The 17,415-nt window shown below is 34.8% G+C and overlaps 3 protein-coding genes across 4 annotated transcripts in view; 1 reads left to right on the forward strand and 2 right to left on the reverse strand.

The window, feature by feature from the left end:
* LOC113236396 (vesicle-fusing ATPase 1-like) overlaps positions 1-2,189 on the reverse strand; it is a 26,461-nt gene extending 24,272 nt beyond the window's left edge. The window contains exons 1-2 of the mRNA XM_026472432.1: positions 2,163-2,189; positions 1,044-1,132 (exon numbers count right to left, since the gene is read on the reverse strand). Of these exons, the coding sequence (XP_026328217.1) occupies positions 1,044-1,132; positions 2,163-2,174 (101 nt within the window). The 5' untranslated portion in view covers positions 2,175-2,189. The remainder of the gene's footprint in view (positions 1-1,043; positions 1,133-2,162) is intronic.
* A 2,977-nt stretch (positions 2,190-5,166) lies between these two features.
* Positions 5,167-11,315, forward strand: LOC113236553 (calcium homeostasis endoplasmic reticulum protein). 2 transcript variants are annotated; one of them, XM_026472685.1, is made up of 14 exons: positions 5,167-5,400; positions 5,486-5,656; positions 5,760-6,043; positions 6,725-6,887; positions 7,122-7,269; positions 7,717-7,793; positions 7,969-8,167; positions 8,241-8,796; positions 8,878-9,011; positions 9,147-9,314; positions 9,735-9,847; positions 10,090-10,270; positions 10,489-10,655; positions 11,127-11,315. In XM_026472685.1, the coding sequence occupies exons 1-14, from the start codon at positions 5,376-5,378 to the stop codon at positions 11,228-11,230; spliced, it is 2,490 nt and encodes an 829-aa protein (XP_026328470.1). In that variant the 5' UTR covers positions 5,167-5,375; the 3' UTR covers positions 11,231-11,315. The 2 variants fall into 2 exon arrangements, with proteins under 2 accessions (XP_026328470.1, XP_026328471.1); XM_026472686.1 differs by lacking the exon at positions 5,167-5,400 and having other exon boundaries at positions 5,539-5,656; positions 5,843-6,043; positions 11,127-11,312.
* A 7-nt stretch (positions 11,316-11,322) lies between these two features.
* On the reverse strand, positions 11,323-13,150 carry LOC113236554 (protein misato). Its single transcript, XM_026472687.1, has 2 exons — positions 12,612-13,150; positions 11,323-12,537 (listed from the first exon to the last, which is right to left on the reverse strand). Exons 1-2 carry the CDS (start codon positions 13,083-13,085, stop codon positions 11,377-11,379), a joined length of 1,635 nt encoding a protein of 544 aa, XP_026328472.1. The 5' UTR covers positions 13,086-13,150; the 3' UTR covers positions 11,323-11,376.
* Positions 13,151-17,415: the final 4,265 nt, after the last annotated feature.

The following is a 17,415-nucleotide window of genomic DNA, read 5'->3' on the forward strand; positions in this document are numbered from 1 at the left end:
ACTAACCGCAGCCGCCGGTTGCTGGATATTAGGGTGAGAAGCTGCAGAAGTTAGGCGGCAAACTTCGTTTATGTGCAGCCAGTCACCGTATTTAGCAACCATACGGGAATGTGATCGCCTGACTTGCTTCCAATATGTGCAAATTTTTTTACAGAGATACGAAATCCTGTTTTCCAACTCATCTATCCGGAAATTTTCAACATCGGGCAGTAGTTGTGTCAGAGAATAAAGAACTCGATTAGATCGGTCTGCGTCAGAATCACTATCTTTAATAGATATCCACGTATCAAATACAAGCGTTCTAGTGAAAGAACACTTAATATTCGCACCTAAAACAAAAAAAAAGGAATTTGAGAAAATTAAAGCATAATAGAAATTTCATAACAATTGCTACGTGTTTGAACGTACGGCGTAGACCCTCTGTACTGTTCAAGAAAGCAGCCAAATTCAGTTTAATTTCAAAATAGAGACATTAACAAACATTTTGATATATAAGTCATGCGGGGATTTTGGGGGGAAAGTAGTTAAAAGTTTCATTGAACATGAACAATAGAGAAAAAAGAAGTTGAAAATTTCTCTGGCGTAGCATCAAATTTTTAATATTAATTTTCAATTTAAAAATAAAAATAATATACAAAATACGTAATACATACCTTCAACTTGAATCTCCATAGCAAAAAAATTGGTCACTAACAAATGATTCTCGGAAAAAACGGCGTCAGGCGGTTCGGGTAATTTGCACGTGGTAATTACACTAAAACGATGACTATTCAATGCGTTCACTTCCGATGCACAAAAGTAAATGTGACATCTACCTGATTGAAATTCTTTTTATACCCTTTAGTAGTACGACTAGTTGTGAGTAATTAGGCTACGTATCATAGCATAATTCATACCTCGGGATTTTGGGCGTATGACCTACTACTGAACCACCGTGCAGTGCCATCTGTGAGAAATCTGTAAAGTTTTTCTCACTCAGCCATAGCCATTGTATATTATATTTAAATTGTAATTCATACTTTAATTGTAAAAAATGCACTTACTTGGTGTCGCTGGGGAAATCATCAGGATTAACCAGGGCACAGTTTGTGACCGCCAGCTCGTCTGACGGGCATTTTACTGCCTTCATGCGCTGTTACAATGCAATTGGAAAATATTTAGGTTTTAAAACAAATTTCTGAACATTTCGGGATTTTGGAAGGACCAATGATAGTGTCACTATTTCAAAACCTTCACATAAAAAAGGTCCTTAAAAGAGTGTAAGTGTGGAAAATGGCACAATATACACAAGAAAATAATTTGCATAGGAAGTATGAAATAAAACTATTACGAAACTACCACGCAAGTTACACTAGAAAGGTAATTATGTAGTATTTTCATTTATAATATACTTAGTTCTGGTAGCTAGGTACGTCAATTTAAAGGAAAATAATGAAGTATTAAGTAGCTAGTACTTAAATAACCACAAAGATTAATCCGTCTCTTGTATACTATTTAATTGCTACTTTTAAGTCTTCAGTAGTCTAAATACAACTTAATTTTTAAAAGTTATGGTACTTTACTGACTTCCAAGTCTTTTTATTTTCTTACTATTAAACCCATTTTTTTTTTAAATAATGGCACTAGAATTCTTTGTACATATGTCAAAATAAAAGGTTAGAAAACGGATGGGAAGAAGACCAAAAAGGAAACGAAACATGATCATGAGAGCTAAGTTTGGAAGGAATTAATATACATAAGAAATATTATAATTTGAAATATATACATAAATTACACAAAATAAATACAAGGACTAAATTTTGATATTATTTATAATAATAAATGAATGTATAATAATAAATAAATTACAATAGAGAATAGGATACATAAGGAGGCATGACACCTATTATTTATACTTACAACTAATCAAAAACTAAATAGATTTAGTTCTACTAATTACAGCGGCTTTGGTTTAGTTGTATATGACATCATTCAGTGTTGATGGCGAGTTGGTCGATATTTGTAAAATCATGGCGCAAACAGCATGCAAACTTTAATATCAAATATCGCTTAGTACTTTATTCACCAATAATTTATAGATGAAATGGGAGATGTATGCTGTAATTCAGGATTACATGTAGTACATGAGCTACAGAATCAACAATATTAACAACAATACTCACGATTGAAGACATCTTTGTTTAATTTTTCCCTCTGCTCTCTTGATACTACTTATTCACGTTGATATGGATGACATTAAACACCGCCGCTACTCCCTCAAAATAAATTACTGCAACGACTGCAATGATTAAATTTTTCGCTGGAAATTGAAAACCATTTACGGATCAATACAATACACGACAGTAGTGATGTATGTATGAGAGACGTCACAATTTAAAAAATCAAACAATAGTGTTTCACCTATGTTTGTGAAATAAGTCATAAATCATAAACGTTATAATTTTCATGTTACTAATAATGTGTAACTTCACAATACACAATTAATTACAATTTATTTTATTAAATCTAATTCCAAACTTAGTTTTTTTAACACCTATAAATCATTACTGGCACAAACGGAAAGTTGTTAAAAAATTCATTTTCCATTTAATAATTAGGTACGGTTTAAGTTAATGTAACTCAAATTAATCACAAACAAACGTACACAGACATCCCTAAGGCTCTGTGGGCTACAATGTTGTAGACTAGCCTATAAGGAAGTGGTCAATAATACAATTGCAGATAATGAAATGCATTATTCCTATGCAATGTATAACTCATAATCGAACAACTGTCTAAACTTATGTTGTTTTACGGTTATTCTGTTGCGATGTCGCTATTCAAATGAATGGACGATGCTACGATTTGCAAATCGTACGATACTAATAAATAATTTCAGTCCTCAATATAAAGTTCTCTTTTTCATTTTATATTTTATTGTTATAAAGTCGCACGTTCAAATCACGATTTTGTCCTTTACATAATTGAAATAATATGTATTTTAATATTCGATACCGACAGGCAGTTAATATCAATAAATTTAAATACAACTGATGCCGAAAACAGCCATTTTGTTTTATTTTATTGGTTAATGGTTTTATAGCCAAAAAAACAATTGCTTTATAACAGTAGCCGATGATTTCATAGCGTGAACGTTATTATCCACGATTGAACCATAAATAACAGGTTACACAAAGTTTTTTTTTTATTTATAGCTGGCCACGGAAACAAAGACCTTCAGCTGAAAACATAAACGTTTAATTATATTTCTGTAAATATGGCCGCCACAAAGAGGATAGGCAATATGAGGAGGCGTGCTTGGATTGACTCGGGATTCCTCGGAACGGGCCGATACGGGTATTTTAGTTCGAGATTCGTATAATTTCGCGTTTTAATCTTCGATTAAGGCACAATAGCACTATCCTATCCACTTTAAACTAGATTTCACAAAATAATTGAAAGTCAAAATAAAAACAAAACTCCAAAAGGCCCAGAGCGAATCCCCTTACACAAAGTGTCGCAGTGGTGTTGCCTGTATGTACCGGTCGATATTCAAAATTTAGTATTCACGAGCGAGGTTTAAAACTTTAGTGAAACAATAGTTATTTTTGATATAAGTACGGAAAGTTAGTCATTATTCACGAGTCTCGAGGCTTCTTGGCCCGAGCCAGAGGCGAGGGTCAAGACGCGAGACAAGTGAAAATGACAAATCCGCACGTGTATCAAACGACGTTTTTTAATACATTTGCGAAAAAACTACATTGAAAGTAAAATAAAACAGTATTTAAACAAAACTCATTTTCTGCTAGTAAATTAAAACAATGAAATACAACCACTGCAACCATTAGTTAAAAGTCTATGGAAATCTAGTTCTAACGTGCTGTTTTTGTTTATTTTCTGTAATATCGGTCTGTAACCACTTTTCTTATTATGAAGTCCTGGTACTTTTGTTTAAACTTCTTTAGGAACCCGTGCACGGTAGTGAGATACAATTTATCTGTAATACATAGAACAAATATACATAAAAATCTCGCCTGTCACCCATTCAGGGGTAGGCAGAGACTGTGGACCTCCACTCGATACGTTCATTATAAGTATTTGTAAATAAATATAAGTTTTAATGACGAATGACTTATGTACGTCACAAAGCACACAAATATTAAATAAATATACAACTTCTTTAGTTCTATGTTTAAGACTTAAAACAACAGTAAATTTAAAAAAAACTGGAAAAGTAAAAAGCACTAGTGCGAGAAATCCAACTTTCCGCACGATTTGTAGTGCGAAAAATACCACGTTTTGAGCAACTGTATTAAAAAAACATACTTACTAAAGGTTTCTGCAAAAATAAAACCTGGCTGAAAAAAATTCTTGGTATTTACCATGCTTCGCTCTTGCGGGTAGTCTAGACCTAAGATATTTAAATGAAATATTGTAATGATAAATGTATTTAAATATATATTTACAAAGAGCAACCCCTAAAGTTTTTTGCTGATTCAGGGAATCTGCCTTACGAATAAGCAGTAGAGCTTAGTCAATATGACGATTTCAAGTACAATTAGTTTACCTTATAAAGATTATTTGACTTTGACTTTGAAATTAATAACAACTTCTTAAATGGATGTTGTGGGCTAGTATTAAATACTACACACCCCCACACCCACAATAATTTTATTCTTATCGATTAATCTATTTTTTTAAGGACAAGTTTGTGACACATTGTTGGTTGTGGTTGTGGTTGTGCGTTTGCAAACTATTTAGGATTTACAATAGTTGAATTTCTTCAAAAGTTACGAAAATTGTCTTAAAAACTGTGTAAGTAATTTTTGTTTATATGGCAATTTTCGCATAATCGATAGATCAAAAGTTATGAAAAATTGAAGAAATGTAACCATCTGGCAATAATGCACGGTCCTATACGGTATACGCTATATTGTCAAGTTGTATGTCAAGTTGTATGCAAAACTATACAATACTACAGTTTACAATAACAGATAATGAAAAATTGCTTAACAGTACACATACAATTCCATTACAATTCATTATAAAACAAACAACCGTTTTTGCTTACCTTGTGGCTGTCAAAAATAGTTGCCATTTTCAGTTTGTATTAACCGATTTCTCCATGGCCCAGGGCTAAGAGGCCATCACTACTTTGTTTCGAGAAAAAAAAAGATACAAATGGCCGACTAGAAATTCGCCTTGTTCCTGATTAATTCGTGAACTGTGAAGAGAAACTTTCTTTTGCGTCATAATATCGGTGAAAACATTAGTGAAAGTATAACTTAAGCTTATGAAATTATTTTTTTTTAAGTTATAATGAAGAATATACACATCGACACTATCGGTGTAATTGATTGAAAATTGCCCATAACCTCAATAAAAAAATCTTTAAAATGGAGCTCCCACAGCCACCACAAGGTTTGTTACGTAGCAATCCGTCGGGTGTTTACACGTTGATTTTCAGGCAGTCTGGGTAGTCGATCAATATTGCAATTGTTTTTAGACCAAGACCTGCGCAACATAATAGATAAGCTCGCACAGTTTGTCGCCAGAAATGGACCCGAGTTTGAGAAGATGACAAAGAACAAACAAAAGAACAATCCCAAGTTCAGTTTCCTCTACGGCGGCGAATACTTCAACTACTACCAGTACAAAGTGACGACAGAGCAAGCAAGTAAGCATAAATTGAAAATGGCAGTGATTGAATGTGAGCGGTCGCCCCGATCGCTGGTTGCTCGTAATTATAACCGTTTCAAGTGAACCTCCGCTGTTTATAGTTCTAAAGCAATCGGCCGGTGGTGCTCCCGCTCCCGCCGGGGCTTATATGGCACCGAACAGGCAATATGTAATGCCCCAACAGGCCGGCGCGACGCCCGCGCAGCTTGGTCTGGCGGCGTCGATGGCGGCGGCGCCTGCGCTGCAGCAGTGGCTCGCCGCCAACTCCGCGCCCGCCGCCTCGCATGCTCCTCACAACCATGACCTCGACAACATCAATGTTCAGATCAACATGCTAAAAGAGCAAATCACTCAATCTGAGAATAATCTCAATGCTCAACACACTGTGAGTATATACATTTTTAATTTTCTTACACTCCACATTGTAAGAAAATACCCAATTAGCACTAATCTTCTAGGCGCGTACACACTTTAACCCATGGTCAACTAGGCCAATGTAGCATAAAGGCTTCAATTATTATTTATAAAACCTTGTATTCATGCTAAAAGTTGTTTCAATGAAAAATATCCTTAATTCAGTTTTATGTATGCTTTATACAAAATAATATGCTTTGTAAACTACAAAAACAAAGTTGATCTACAAAACACACAATAGGATTCTAAATTGCATGCTTCTTATCTTGGTGTTAACGGTTTAAATTAATACTAAACAGATGGAATAATTTTATTTCCAGGCATCAAGTAGTGCTGGTCAAACAGTTTAAAAGATTGTAAATGCTGCAATCTTACAGCTGTTTAGATAAAGCTTAAAATAGCTTGCACAAATTCAATGCTCCAAAAACAATTTACACTGTTGAAGCAGCACAAAATCAAACTTTAGTGTGGTATTCCAATGAACATACCGCCTTGGTTTAAATAATACATAAAAGTTGTATTTTATCTATGATGTTTTCCTGCATTAGAAATATTTACTTGTAAAGCCTTTGTGATTATTTAGGTTCCTTGGTATCATATTTTGTACCGTCTGATCTTATACATGATAAAATAGCGTAATGTGTGATTTTAGGTGTTAGTACAGCAGCAGCAAGTGAAAGTGAATGAATTGGTGAGCAAGGCACAGGTGGAGACTATCCACCAGTTGGCTGAGAAGAATAACATAAATCTCACAGATCTTGACAATATTCTACAACCTATTATTGACACTTGTACTAAAGATAGCATCTCCTCAGGTATATATTTAATCTATACTTTGATTTGTGAACTTACTGCCAAAATAAAAAAAAAAATAACTTATAGCAAAATAAAAGATCGAATTAAACATTGTACTACATATTTAATTTGCTATGTTTAAAAAAATATTATGTTCTTTGTATTCTAATTACAGTCTGTCAGCTTGTGTCTACTTTATTAATAGACACACATATTCAATTGAGCCCCTAATCATTGTGATTGAAATTTGACAGGCAAAGGCTGGATATTACAGCATGCCACATCCTATGATGCTGGCAAAGTAATATCCCAGCATCTGCTCAGAAAGGTCACACAGCCTGGTGCCGCATTCACACAGAAACTTCACATCATATACCTGGTCAACGATGTACTACACCATTGGTTAGTATACAAACAATGCTCTCTTCAGAAATCTACCCATCCTTTCATCCTTCCTAACATTTTCATTTCTTTTCATAACTTTTTTAGTTGAGTTGTTTAGTGCATTATGTATATTTTTGTAAACAAAGCACAAATTTAAAAGTTTAGAATCTGCACAATCAATTTACTAAATTTTATATACTACCGAGTCATATATTTCATTAAACATAGATTCATACAATGTTTGATTTGTTCTATATTGAATTTTGAATTGTTAATTAACACTTTAGTAAAACTTATTACTAGAAAGATTTATTATTCATTGGGATATTTCACTATTGAAAATAGTTTCTTTGAGTACGAATTTATAGTTGGTGTAATACTTGTATTCATCGAAGTTTTTCTATGTGTTATCCCTGCTTGTCATTATCAATTCGGTGTCTATGATACTGTTATTCCTAATTACAGTGCACGCAAAAACGCAGAAGATCTCAAGAAAAATTTGGAAAATGTGGTGGTTCCAATGTTTTGCAATGCCAGTATAGGTAACATATTTATAATAATGCCCTCGAGATCTAGGTCTCTCTTTCGATTGTGCATTCTCATCTTCAATTATTAGCATTTATAGAGCACCATCGCCTGTGGTTTGCGCCAGTCAGGTAACTAGCTTGGTGTCGCGGCGGCGCGCATGACTCCAATTTAAACGTTTTGATGTTTCAGCGGTCACTGAAGAGCAAGAAGCTAAGCTTAACAAGTTGCTCCGCCTTTGGGAGTCCAAGTCCAACTATTTCGAGACTGCAGTCATTGAGAAAATGAAGAGTCCGACCAGCTCCTACCAGGAGTATCAGAACAATCTAATTGCTCAACACTCTAATGCTGTCTCACATTTGACACAGCAAACTAAATCCACATTCGAAAAGTATGTATCAAGCTTGTACTTTGTAGATGGTTGCTACCAATTAATTTTAAAACAAAAATTTATATATTTACAGTTACCAATCTCAACATCAAGCATTTGTTAGTCACACTATGCAACAAATACAGCAGCTAGAAATGCAAAAACGCGCGGTAGAAATGCAAAATATGGAGCAAAACAAAGATAATGGACCACAGAATAACATGCAAAATTCCTTCCAAAACAACAGTTTTAATGAACAGAACTTTCAACAAACTCACTTTGATTCAAATTTTAATTCAAATAGCCAACAATATGGCAGTGATAGTGGAGACAATTACCCATCTAACAACAGTATAAGTGGCAATGAAAACAGTTTTGACAGCCAACTGTTTGATCAAATTACTAAGAAGAAAAATGAAATTATTGAGGAACCAGATTTATCAAATCTTCCAAATGTAAACTTTTCCCAACCGCCTCCTGGTTTCCCTCCGAAAGAGAACTCGGCGCTTCTCGCATTCCAAAATGGTCTTCCAGATCTCAGTAAACCTCCTCCTGGCTTCCCTCCTTTCCCTGAAGTGAACAATGAAGAACTAATGCCATCTGTCCCATACTTTGAATTACCTGCTGGCTTGATGGTACCTCTAATCATGGTGAGACATAATACAACAGACAATGTTAAAACTATTTGTGTTTTGTGATCTTTCGTACAACGAAATCAACGCATTTTCCAGCTTGAAGAAGATAAATACAACCCGCTCGACCCAGCTAAGATTAGGCTGCCGCCGCCGGCACCGCCCAATGAGAGATTATTAGCAGCAGTTGACGCGTTCTATGCAGCTCCTAACCATGAAAGACCTCGAGATAAGTTAGTATAATTTCTTTCTTTCGTTCGTAATTTTTTTTTGCGTGGGTTTGAAATCGTCCAATGAATAAAGGCGTCCAATAAATATCATTAACAGTAGTGGAGATAGTACATGAGTGAATTTTACTTATTTTTTAGTGAGGGGTGGGAGAAATTGGGTTTGTATGAGTACTACAAAGCCAAAAATGCCGCCAGAAAAAACAAGGAAGAAGCTATTGCTTTGGGTAGGCGTGAGAAATCAAGGTCCCCGAGCCCTATTCCTAAAGATTTACAAAAACAACCTACACCACCTGGGAGAAGATACAGGTTCGTGGTTCTTGGAAACTAATTAAAACTGCATGTGAACTTGTAGTATGTACCATAAATTACATTTACCTGTAATATCAAAGTCAGAACTATATATTTTGCAATTTGTATTTTGTGAATAATTTGTTCCTGTTAAGGACAACATAAAAGGTCGTACATTTAATTTCATAGGCACCTTCGTACCATGTATATGCAATATATTTCCTTGAATTTCCTTTACATATTAAATATGTCCATATTTTTTATAACAAAACAACACCAATGGTGACTGCAAGGCAAAAAAAAACATTTTTTTTAAGACTTAGAACATGTACCTATTGAGGTATGTTGCGTTAAATTATACAAGATGATTTCTTTATTTGTTTATGGTCTCGCTGTAATATACTACCTTTGTTCCTCTAAATAACGTTATGTATGCAGGTCAAAAAGTAAGACACCTGAGAAAACATCGCCGGCAAAGTCGCGTTCACGATCGCGAACGCCGTCACCTAGACGAAAGTCGTCTTCTTGGAGGAGAGAGAGGGACAGGGAAAGTGAGTCTTAACTTATTTGTTATTATAAATTCTTTTGTGATGTGTTGTTTTAAGTCCACACATGTTGTAAATTGTAAACTACACCTTCTAAGCTTGTGTGTTCATTTATTTATAATATAATACTCATCATCCAGGTCTACATATTTGTGTAATCATTCTGTTATTACAGATAGTAGTAATTTTCGACGACACCGTTATTAACACCTATTACCATAAAACAGTTGTTTCTACTCCTTGTTTAGGTCGCAGAAGATCCCGATCAAGATCGCGTTCCAGATCACGCAGCCGATCACGGGAGCGGGAGCGTGAGCGTGACCGCGATCGCGAACGTGACAGAGACCGCGATCGTGACAGGCACAGAGATGCATCACCACGATCGCGGCGCGTTGAACGCTCTAGATCTCCAACACCGCCTAGTTTTCTGTTAGTATTGTTAATAATAATTATTGTAACTTTAAGCACATGTTCAGGACTGATTGTGACAACAGAAATATAAGTAATCAAAATCCCGTTGTCGAAATGAATGTATGTTCCCACAAAAACTGCTCTAAAAATGTCTAATTTATACATACTAACTTATTTGAGTGTGTAATTTAGGATTGTTTTTAATCAGTACAATGTCTATTTTTTAAATTTCACAGTGGAGGAGCTTACCCCAGTACGTCAAGTGGGCTGGACTCCAGCAACAAGGGTCACCAGCTGCTACAGAAAATGGGCTGGAGCGCTGGGGGCCTCGGGGCCGCCGGGCAAGGTATTGCAGAACCCATCAGCGCCGGGACCGTGAGAGATAAACAGGATCAATATAAAGGTAGTTGGTAGTTTGACACAGTTTTGAGACAAATTGCTTTTTAGTTAAGCATATTACATTTTGAGTCTCTATAGCCAATGCGCAATAAATAAATAATAAAGGTAATTCGACTTGTCATACACTGCAACCTGTACATATTCCTGCACATTTGGTTTACTGTTGTAAGACTTTGTTCATCTAAGTATCTGGTTTTTTACACTCCGTTTTATTAATGATGGAGAGGAAAGGATTAAATTAGGAGATGATTGTAACGTAACTCTTGTCTGAAGAGGTCTTTGATCACTTACAATTTTTTGGTTGTTATGATGTAATGGACTAGCATGATACATACATACATGTTATTGCTTTGCAGCTGTAATGTGAACACATACAACAGGTATGTGGTTGAATCCAAAGGTATACAGGGATATTTACTACTAATTAATTTGTAGAATATATATTTAAGTAAACTGATTTAGTCTTTTTGTGTAGGTATTGGCGTAAACCTCAATGATCCATATGAAAACTTCAGAAAGAACAAAGGTGCAGCATTTATAACAAGAATGAAGGAGCGTGCGCTCGAGCGATCATCGTGATTGCTATCATGTTTTAAGTTTGATTGTATATGTGTAAAGTGGATTGTGTGGCTGCATATGATTTATTTTATCTAAATCATCTTAAAAATAAAGTTACATTTATGGATTTTAATTGTTGTATTTATTGTCAGTGTTCTTAAACTTCATTACAGTTCAAAATCATCTTCGTAATTATCTTTAAACTCTAATAACCTATCTAAGCTCTCTTTGTATTCTGCAGCTTCCAAGCCTTCTTCGCCAAATTTATGTAATTTAGAAAATTTGATCCTGCTCACTTCTCTGTGCAATTTCTCTAGCATATCTGCTACAAACTGGCCATTGTGGTAGCCAGCTATAACAGCACAACTTTCAACCCTCTCTTGTCTGTCATAATCCTTGACAAATCCATATTTGTTCAATGCATCAGAGAATATTCTAGGGAAGGGAGTTTTCAATTCCAATGGGTTTGTGCAAATTGTGAGGTTAGTGGCAGAAAGGAAGTTATTTGCTTGGAAGTACAATTCAAACATTTCTTGTACAGTATTACATCTGTATGCTGGCAAATTCATTTGCTCCTTGGCTTCCTTTAATGGTGCTTTGAGGTAACTTTCAGGTATACCTCTAACTGTGATTAATTGGAAAATTTTATCTGTCCCAATTTTACAACTGGGAGTAATTGGACTATAGATTGGTTTTGTAATATTATTCAGATGGTCTATTAAATAACCTGATTCATTAAAAGCAACTGGCATTCCTAGAGATGCAACAGCCATTTTCCTTCCATAACCAGTCATGTCAGCACATACATCAGACATAGTAAATATATTGTTTTTATGCCTGTATTTCTGACTCAGTGTGTCGGCAGCTGCAGCCAGTATGGCAGAAGAATGATAGAATAATTCTGGATTATAATCCAGGTACTGGAATGTTCTTGAATTTCCTGGCTTCCTCCATCCTTTTTCCCCTGTGCAAATTGGAACAAACATTGTTGCATGGTCAGATAACTGTTCCAAAGCCAATGCAATGTTTACCAATCTTGTAGAGTCTTTTAGATTTGATTTGTCTCTTTCTTCCTGAGTTGTCGGATTATTGTCAGGAAAATGTGAAGCTATTATTGGATAAGACAGAATAGGCTTTGTGTATTCATCAGCTAAATGTTCTATACAACCCATAGCAAGACCTGAAAATCCATCAGTACAATCAAAGTTAACATGGAAACCTTGCATGCTGTCACATTCTTCTACATATTTGCGAATATTGTCACTGAATGTGTCGCCGTAATCTGATTTCCAGAGTCTTCTTCCAGCATTTGATATGTCAAATGATTCCTGAAACAAAAAAATTACTTAAATTGACTGTTATATAATAATATTCAATTTGTAAATCTTGAGACAATACTAACATTTTCATTGCCATGATGATACTTATTGACAATATTAACAGTTCTTGAATGAAGTCGAGGGTACAAAAAGTCAGTCCATGTTTTAACTTCTTCTTCAAAATTGTACTGCTTCTCTTCTATAGGTTCTTGAGTTTCAGCGTCAAGGTCCGTTAAGTACTCATTTTTAGTGTGCTCCGGCTCTGCTATTCTCTCTACGGTATCCCATTGTAGATTAACATTTTCGGACTCATCTAGCAAACCACCACTTGCTGGCAAAGTCTTCAAAGATCCTATAAGGTCTGCTAAAAGTAATCTGGGCGTGTACGTTACTTGTCCCTGTGCGGTCTGACCTTCACGATATAGAATATCATGATTAACTTCAGATTTTACTGTTCCCGTGTAGTCAAAACTAAGCTCATGAATATTCCAGAAATGCGCACCAACGTAGTTAGAGTAATGCCCGAACTGTAGCGTGAGTATTTCACGCGTAGACATTGTGATGTTAGTGTTATGGAATACGTTTTGAAATCGGTATTTATAAAAAAATAAACAAAGAAAATGGACCTTTCCACAACTTTTGTTATTAGATTAGAAATATTTGACATTGACACTAATTGACAGTAGGAGTGCTCGATGTATATCGGTATTTAAAAAATCGATACCGCACTCGATATATCGAATCAATCCGATATTATCGTATCATTCGATATCGCGTATCGATATATATTATACGATTTCGTTCTGCAAGTACAATTCATAATTGTACTTGCAGAAACGAAACGTCCTTCGAGCGCTGATTCGCTGGTCATCCGTCAGTATGACGTAGTGGTCATATTCTCATTGGCTACCCGCACACACAATAACATTAACAATAATATTGCTTGTGTATGGGTGATTATGTTGTGTTAGGATTCAGTAATTGAAGAAATACATTTGATTATTGTCATGTCAAAACTGGTTATTTTACTTACTTACTCTTAGTAAAATTTCCTTCCTTATATCTTTTTGAATTATTTACGATATATCGATGTTTTGTACCGATATATCGCATAACATCGATACAACATTTCGATATATCACATCGGAAAATATATCGAAAATTTTTTACATGAACACCACTAATGGTCAGTTTTAAATAATTGCCATTTTTTCAGGAAAGTACATTACCGGGTGGTTTAAAACTGTCAGTAAACAAAATCGTGTTTACTGAGATATCGATTTCAATATAATCAATGTAAATAAATAAATATCTTTTTAAAAATTTGTGTTTTGTTATGCCGTAAAGTGACAGCAAATAATAAAAATAACTTAAAATATTTTTTTATTTATAGCAATTTACAGGAAGTAACAACGATACACAACATTTGATATATAAGGGAAATATTTAGTGATTAATTTAGTGATAGTCTAACCTTATTTAGATTTCATGGCCTAACCTATTAAATATTTAACTTTAAGAGCCAATACAACCTCAAATGCATCACTTTGGAAAAAATATAATACAGTAAAATTGAGGATATACACTGATTAGGATACTAGCATGTGAAAACACAATTCCTAAAAATTTTCACGATAGAAAAAAAAACACAAATTCACCTCGAAAATTTACAAGAAAACCGCTTATTCAATAGGTAGGTACATACTTTACATATACCAACGATTTATTTATATCAACTGAAGTAAATAGAACACGTATAGTACAGGTACCCATACGATATACATTTCTCAAATGAAAAAAAAAAAGAAAAAAAATCTGAAATAAAGCCTTGCCGCTCGACCGGCACTATAGAACCGATTCTGTACGGCAAAAAAATTAATTCAAGCGAAGATAGTGTCGACTCTTATGTGGAGGAGGTACATGATGTCGAAATGTCGCTTTCTACTAGCGACAAAATCGCTAAGTTGACAACACTGGGCAATGCGTATTTTAAGGCGCTGCGCAGATGCATAGACAACTCAGATGGAGCAACTTTGATCATAGAGTTTCGGCAACTGATAACCCGCTACTAGCTGTTGTAGGTATGAGTCGTATTCCCGAACTCTACTCAATGCTCAAGTCAGTAGTAGTAGTAGTGAGTAGGAAGGTTGAGGTGGAAAGAAGGACAATACAAACCACTATCGGCCAATTGATCTTCTCCCAGTTTTTTCGAAAATAATTGAAAAAGCAATAGCAAATCGCATTTATAGCTACTTAGAAAAGTTTAATTTATTAAACAAAAGCCAATTTGGTTTTCGTAAAAATCGATCAACTACGCATGCTGTCGTAAGATATATGCAACAGGTATTTAACTACATCCAGGATAAATAGTACGCGATAGGTATACTCCTTGATATGACGAAGGCTTACGGCAGGGTTTCACATAATATCCTATTATCTAAACTAATAACATAGGCATACGCGGAAAGGTACATAGTTGGTTAAAATCTTATTTGAGAAACAGGTAACAATACGTTGAAATTGAACATTATAATATTCAAACCCGAGAAATACAACAAATACAGTCAAACATAAGAAGTACAAACTGGTCAATTCTACAGGAGTGATAGGATGTTTACTTTTTATTGTTTATGTAACCGAACTGTCCGACATGCTTGGCATCAATATGCCATATCTCATCCCCATAACAATTTTTGGGAGATAGTACGGACGCGCATGATATTTTCGTGTTACAAAAAAAGTGCATTCGAATTCTGGTAAATATAGGACCAAGATTTAGCTGCAAACCGTACTTTATAAGAGAAAAAATTCTATCGTTTCCCTCCATTTATATTTTTGAATTAGCGCTATTCGTAAGGAAAAACATCGACGAATTTAAATATTGCACCAGCGCTAGGCGCAACAAACAACTACAAACTCCGCCCATAAACATGCAAATTTAAAAACAGCCCATACTATAAAGCCATACAAGTCTATAATAAAGTACCTGACGCAATAAAAGAAGAAATAAGGGATAAATCTTTTTGCCGCCTACTTAAAAATTTACTGTTATCAAAGTGCTACTACTCCGTAGATGAGTTCTTGAATGACGATTGTAAATAATTAACATAATATAACGTAACATATCGTAATACTAATCTAGTTATATTTGGAATTTTAAATTAAATATACATAATAATAATAATAATAAATAAATAAATGTATGTATAAATAGTAATAAAAATACTTGTTAACCAATTATGTTCAAATCTAAAATGTATCTTAATTTTAATTCTAATTTTAATTTTAAGTGTAATTTGCTACACCATTACGGGGTATCACATGAATATGCCTACCAAAATAGTCATACGGTTATAAATCTGTACCAACCATCCAAAAATGTGAAATACAAAATAAATAAATAAATGATTTCAAGCGCTAGAAAAGACTAGCACTAGAAGCACTAAGACGTTTAGTTTAGTTTAGTTGCGTTAACTAAAGTTGCTCCATCTGCAGAGCGCCTTGGGCACCTGTGTTAGGCACTGAATTCAACCGGAAATACGTACAACCTATAACAGCTCTATATTGAGTAACGCGCGGGTTTCAATATCTTCTGCGTTCAAAAGACATGAAGGCGGTCAAAAAAGTCGGGTTTCGCTAACGAGTTTTTTTATTTTATTTAAACTATTCAGATTAAAAAATAACATTCAAAATGCTAAAATGTGAACGATGCAAGTAAGATTGTCCAAGTAATAACACATAAAATCGTGAAGAACTTAGGTTTTTTTAAGGATTTGGAATAACAATTTTTACTTTAAATTAACTATATCAATAATGAAATTAGGTTGGACTGTTATATATAATTAAATGATTTCAATAGATTTAACTTCATCTTCTGGAATACAAGTTTGGATAAGATTTCAGATAAGTAAGGAATAGACACATTTGCAGACCATGGCCTCAGTTTACAATATGAACAAGCATAGAGTAAATGATCACGGCATCATAGAGTTCCCCGAAAAAATAACCAGAAGCTAGCTGTCCCAGTGGTACCTAAAGTTAAAAGTACGGCTGCGACATGTCATGGTTTTTCGACCGCTATCTTAGTTTCTAAAATATTGTTGAAGTCAATAATTCAACCTTTCTATTATTTTTAAAGTTTTTAAACTATGTTTATGCACAGGTACTGTTACTAAAAATAATCAACTTTTAATATTTACATCTAGGATGCACATAGGCAGAAACGTAATTAAATTAATTTTAATTGTATTTAAATATTAACAAAAAAGTAAAAATAACTAAGAAGTTAACATTAAAGTAAAACATTTTCGCCATGCCAATTTTTCGCGAAGCGCATATGTGTAGTAAGTACAAACTCAAACAACTACTTACTCTGCTGGCTGAGTGGCCCCAGTTATGCGTAGTCTGCGAGAGGTTTTTTTCGCCCATATGCCTTGAAGTTCGCACAGGTCCACTTCCAGGACGATCAACTGATCTTCGTCCAGTGGGCGGACTCAGATGAGCTCTTATCACGTTTCGATTCTCTCACATTCTTTCTAAATGTCCGGGTCGCAAAGTTTGTACGCTTTAATTTCGCCGACCGTGATCGATGATGTTTGGCTGGGTGACAAGCTTTTCTAATTCGGCATCAGTGAGGATTCGAATCTCCAGCAGACTGATACGAATATCTTCCTGGGAATCTACCTTTTTTGTACCTGGAATTTGTCAAAGGTAGCAATTATTTAGAAAAGGTAGCAATTCTTGAATATACTTTAAGTGCCAGATGCGACAGGCGACCAGCCATCCTGACGGTCACGTTTACACGGGATTCATCCGGTTCTCAGAAGGCTAGTGCCTTAGGTGAGCCGTCACGTACAGTACCTTCCATTTTCCAGATAGGTACCGGAG

This window comes from Hyposmocoma kahamanoa, unplaced genomic scaffold, assembly GCF_003589595.1.
Source record: "Hyposmocoma kahamanoa isolate Upper Pololo Valley unplaced genomic scaffold, ASM358959v1 92, whole genome shotgun sequence".
Taxonomy (NCBI): Eukaryota; Metazoa; Arthropoda; class Insecta; order Lepidoptera; family Cosmopterigidae; genus Hyposmocoma; species Hyposmocoma kahamanoa.

What these genes read in the sequence shown, in the direction of transcription:
- LOC113236553 (XM_026472685.1), top strand. Translation starts at nt 5,376, where the DNA reads ATGGAGCTCCCACAGCCACCACAAG. An exon ending in GAGAGAGAGGGACAGGGAAA is followed by an intron (nt 9,848 to 10,089) that starts GTGAGTCTTAAC and finishes CTCCTTGTTTAG; the next exon opens with GTCGCAGAAGATCCCGATCA. An exon ending in CCAACACCGCCTAGTTTTCT is followed by an intron (nt 10,271 to 10,488) that starts GTTAGTATTGTT and finishes TAAATTTCACAG; the next exon opens with TGGAGGAGCTTACCCCAGTA.
- LOC113236554 (XM_026472687.1), bottom strand. Translation starts at nt 13,085, where the DNA reads ATGTCTACGCGTGAAATACTCACGCTACAGTTCGGGCATTACTCTAAC. An exon ending in ATCATCATGGCAATGAAAAT is followed by an intron (nt 12,538 to 12,611) that starts GTTAGTATTGTC and finishes TTTTTGTTTCAG; the next exon opens with GAATCATTTGACATATCAAA.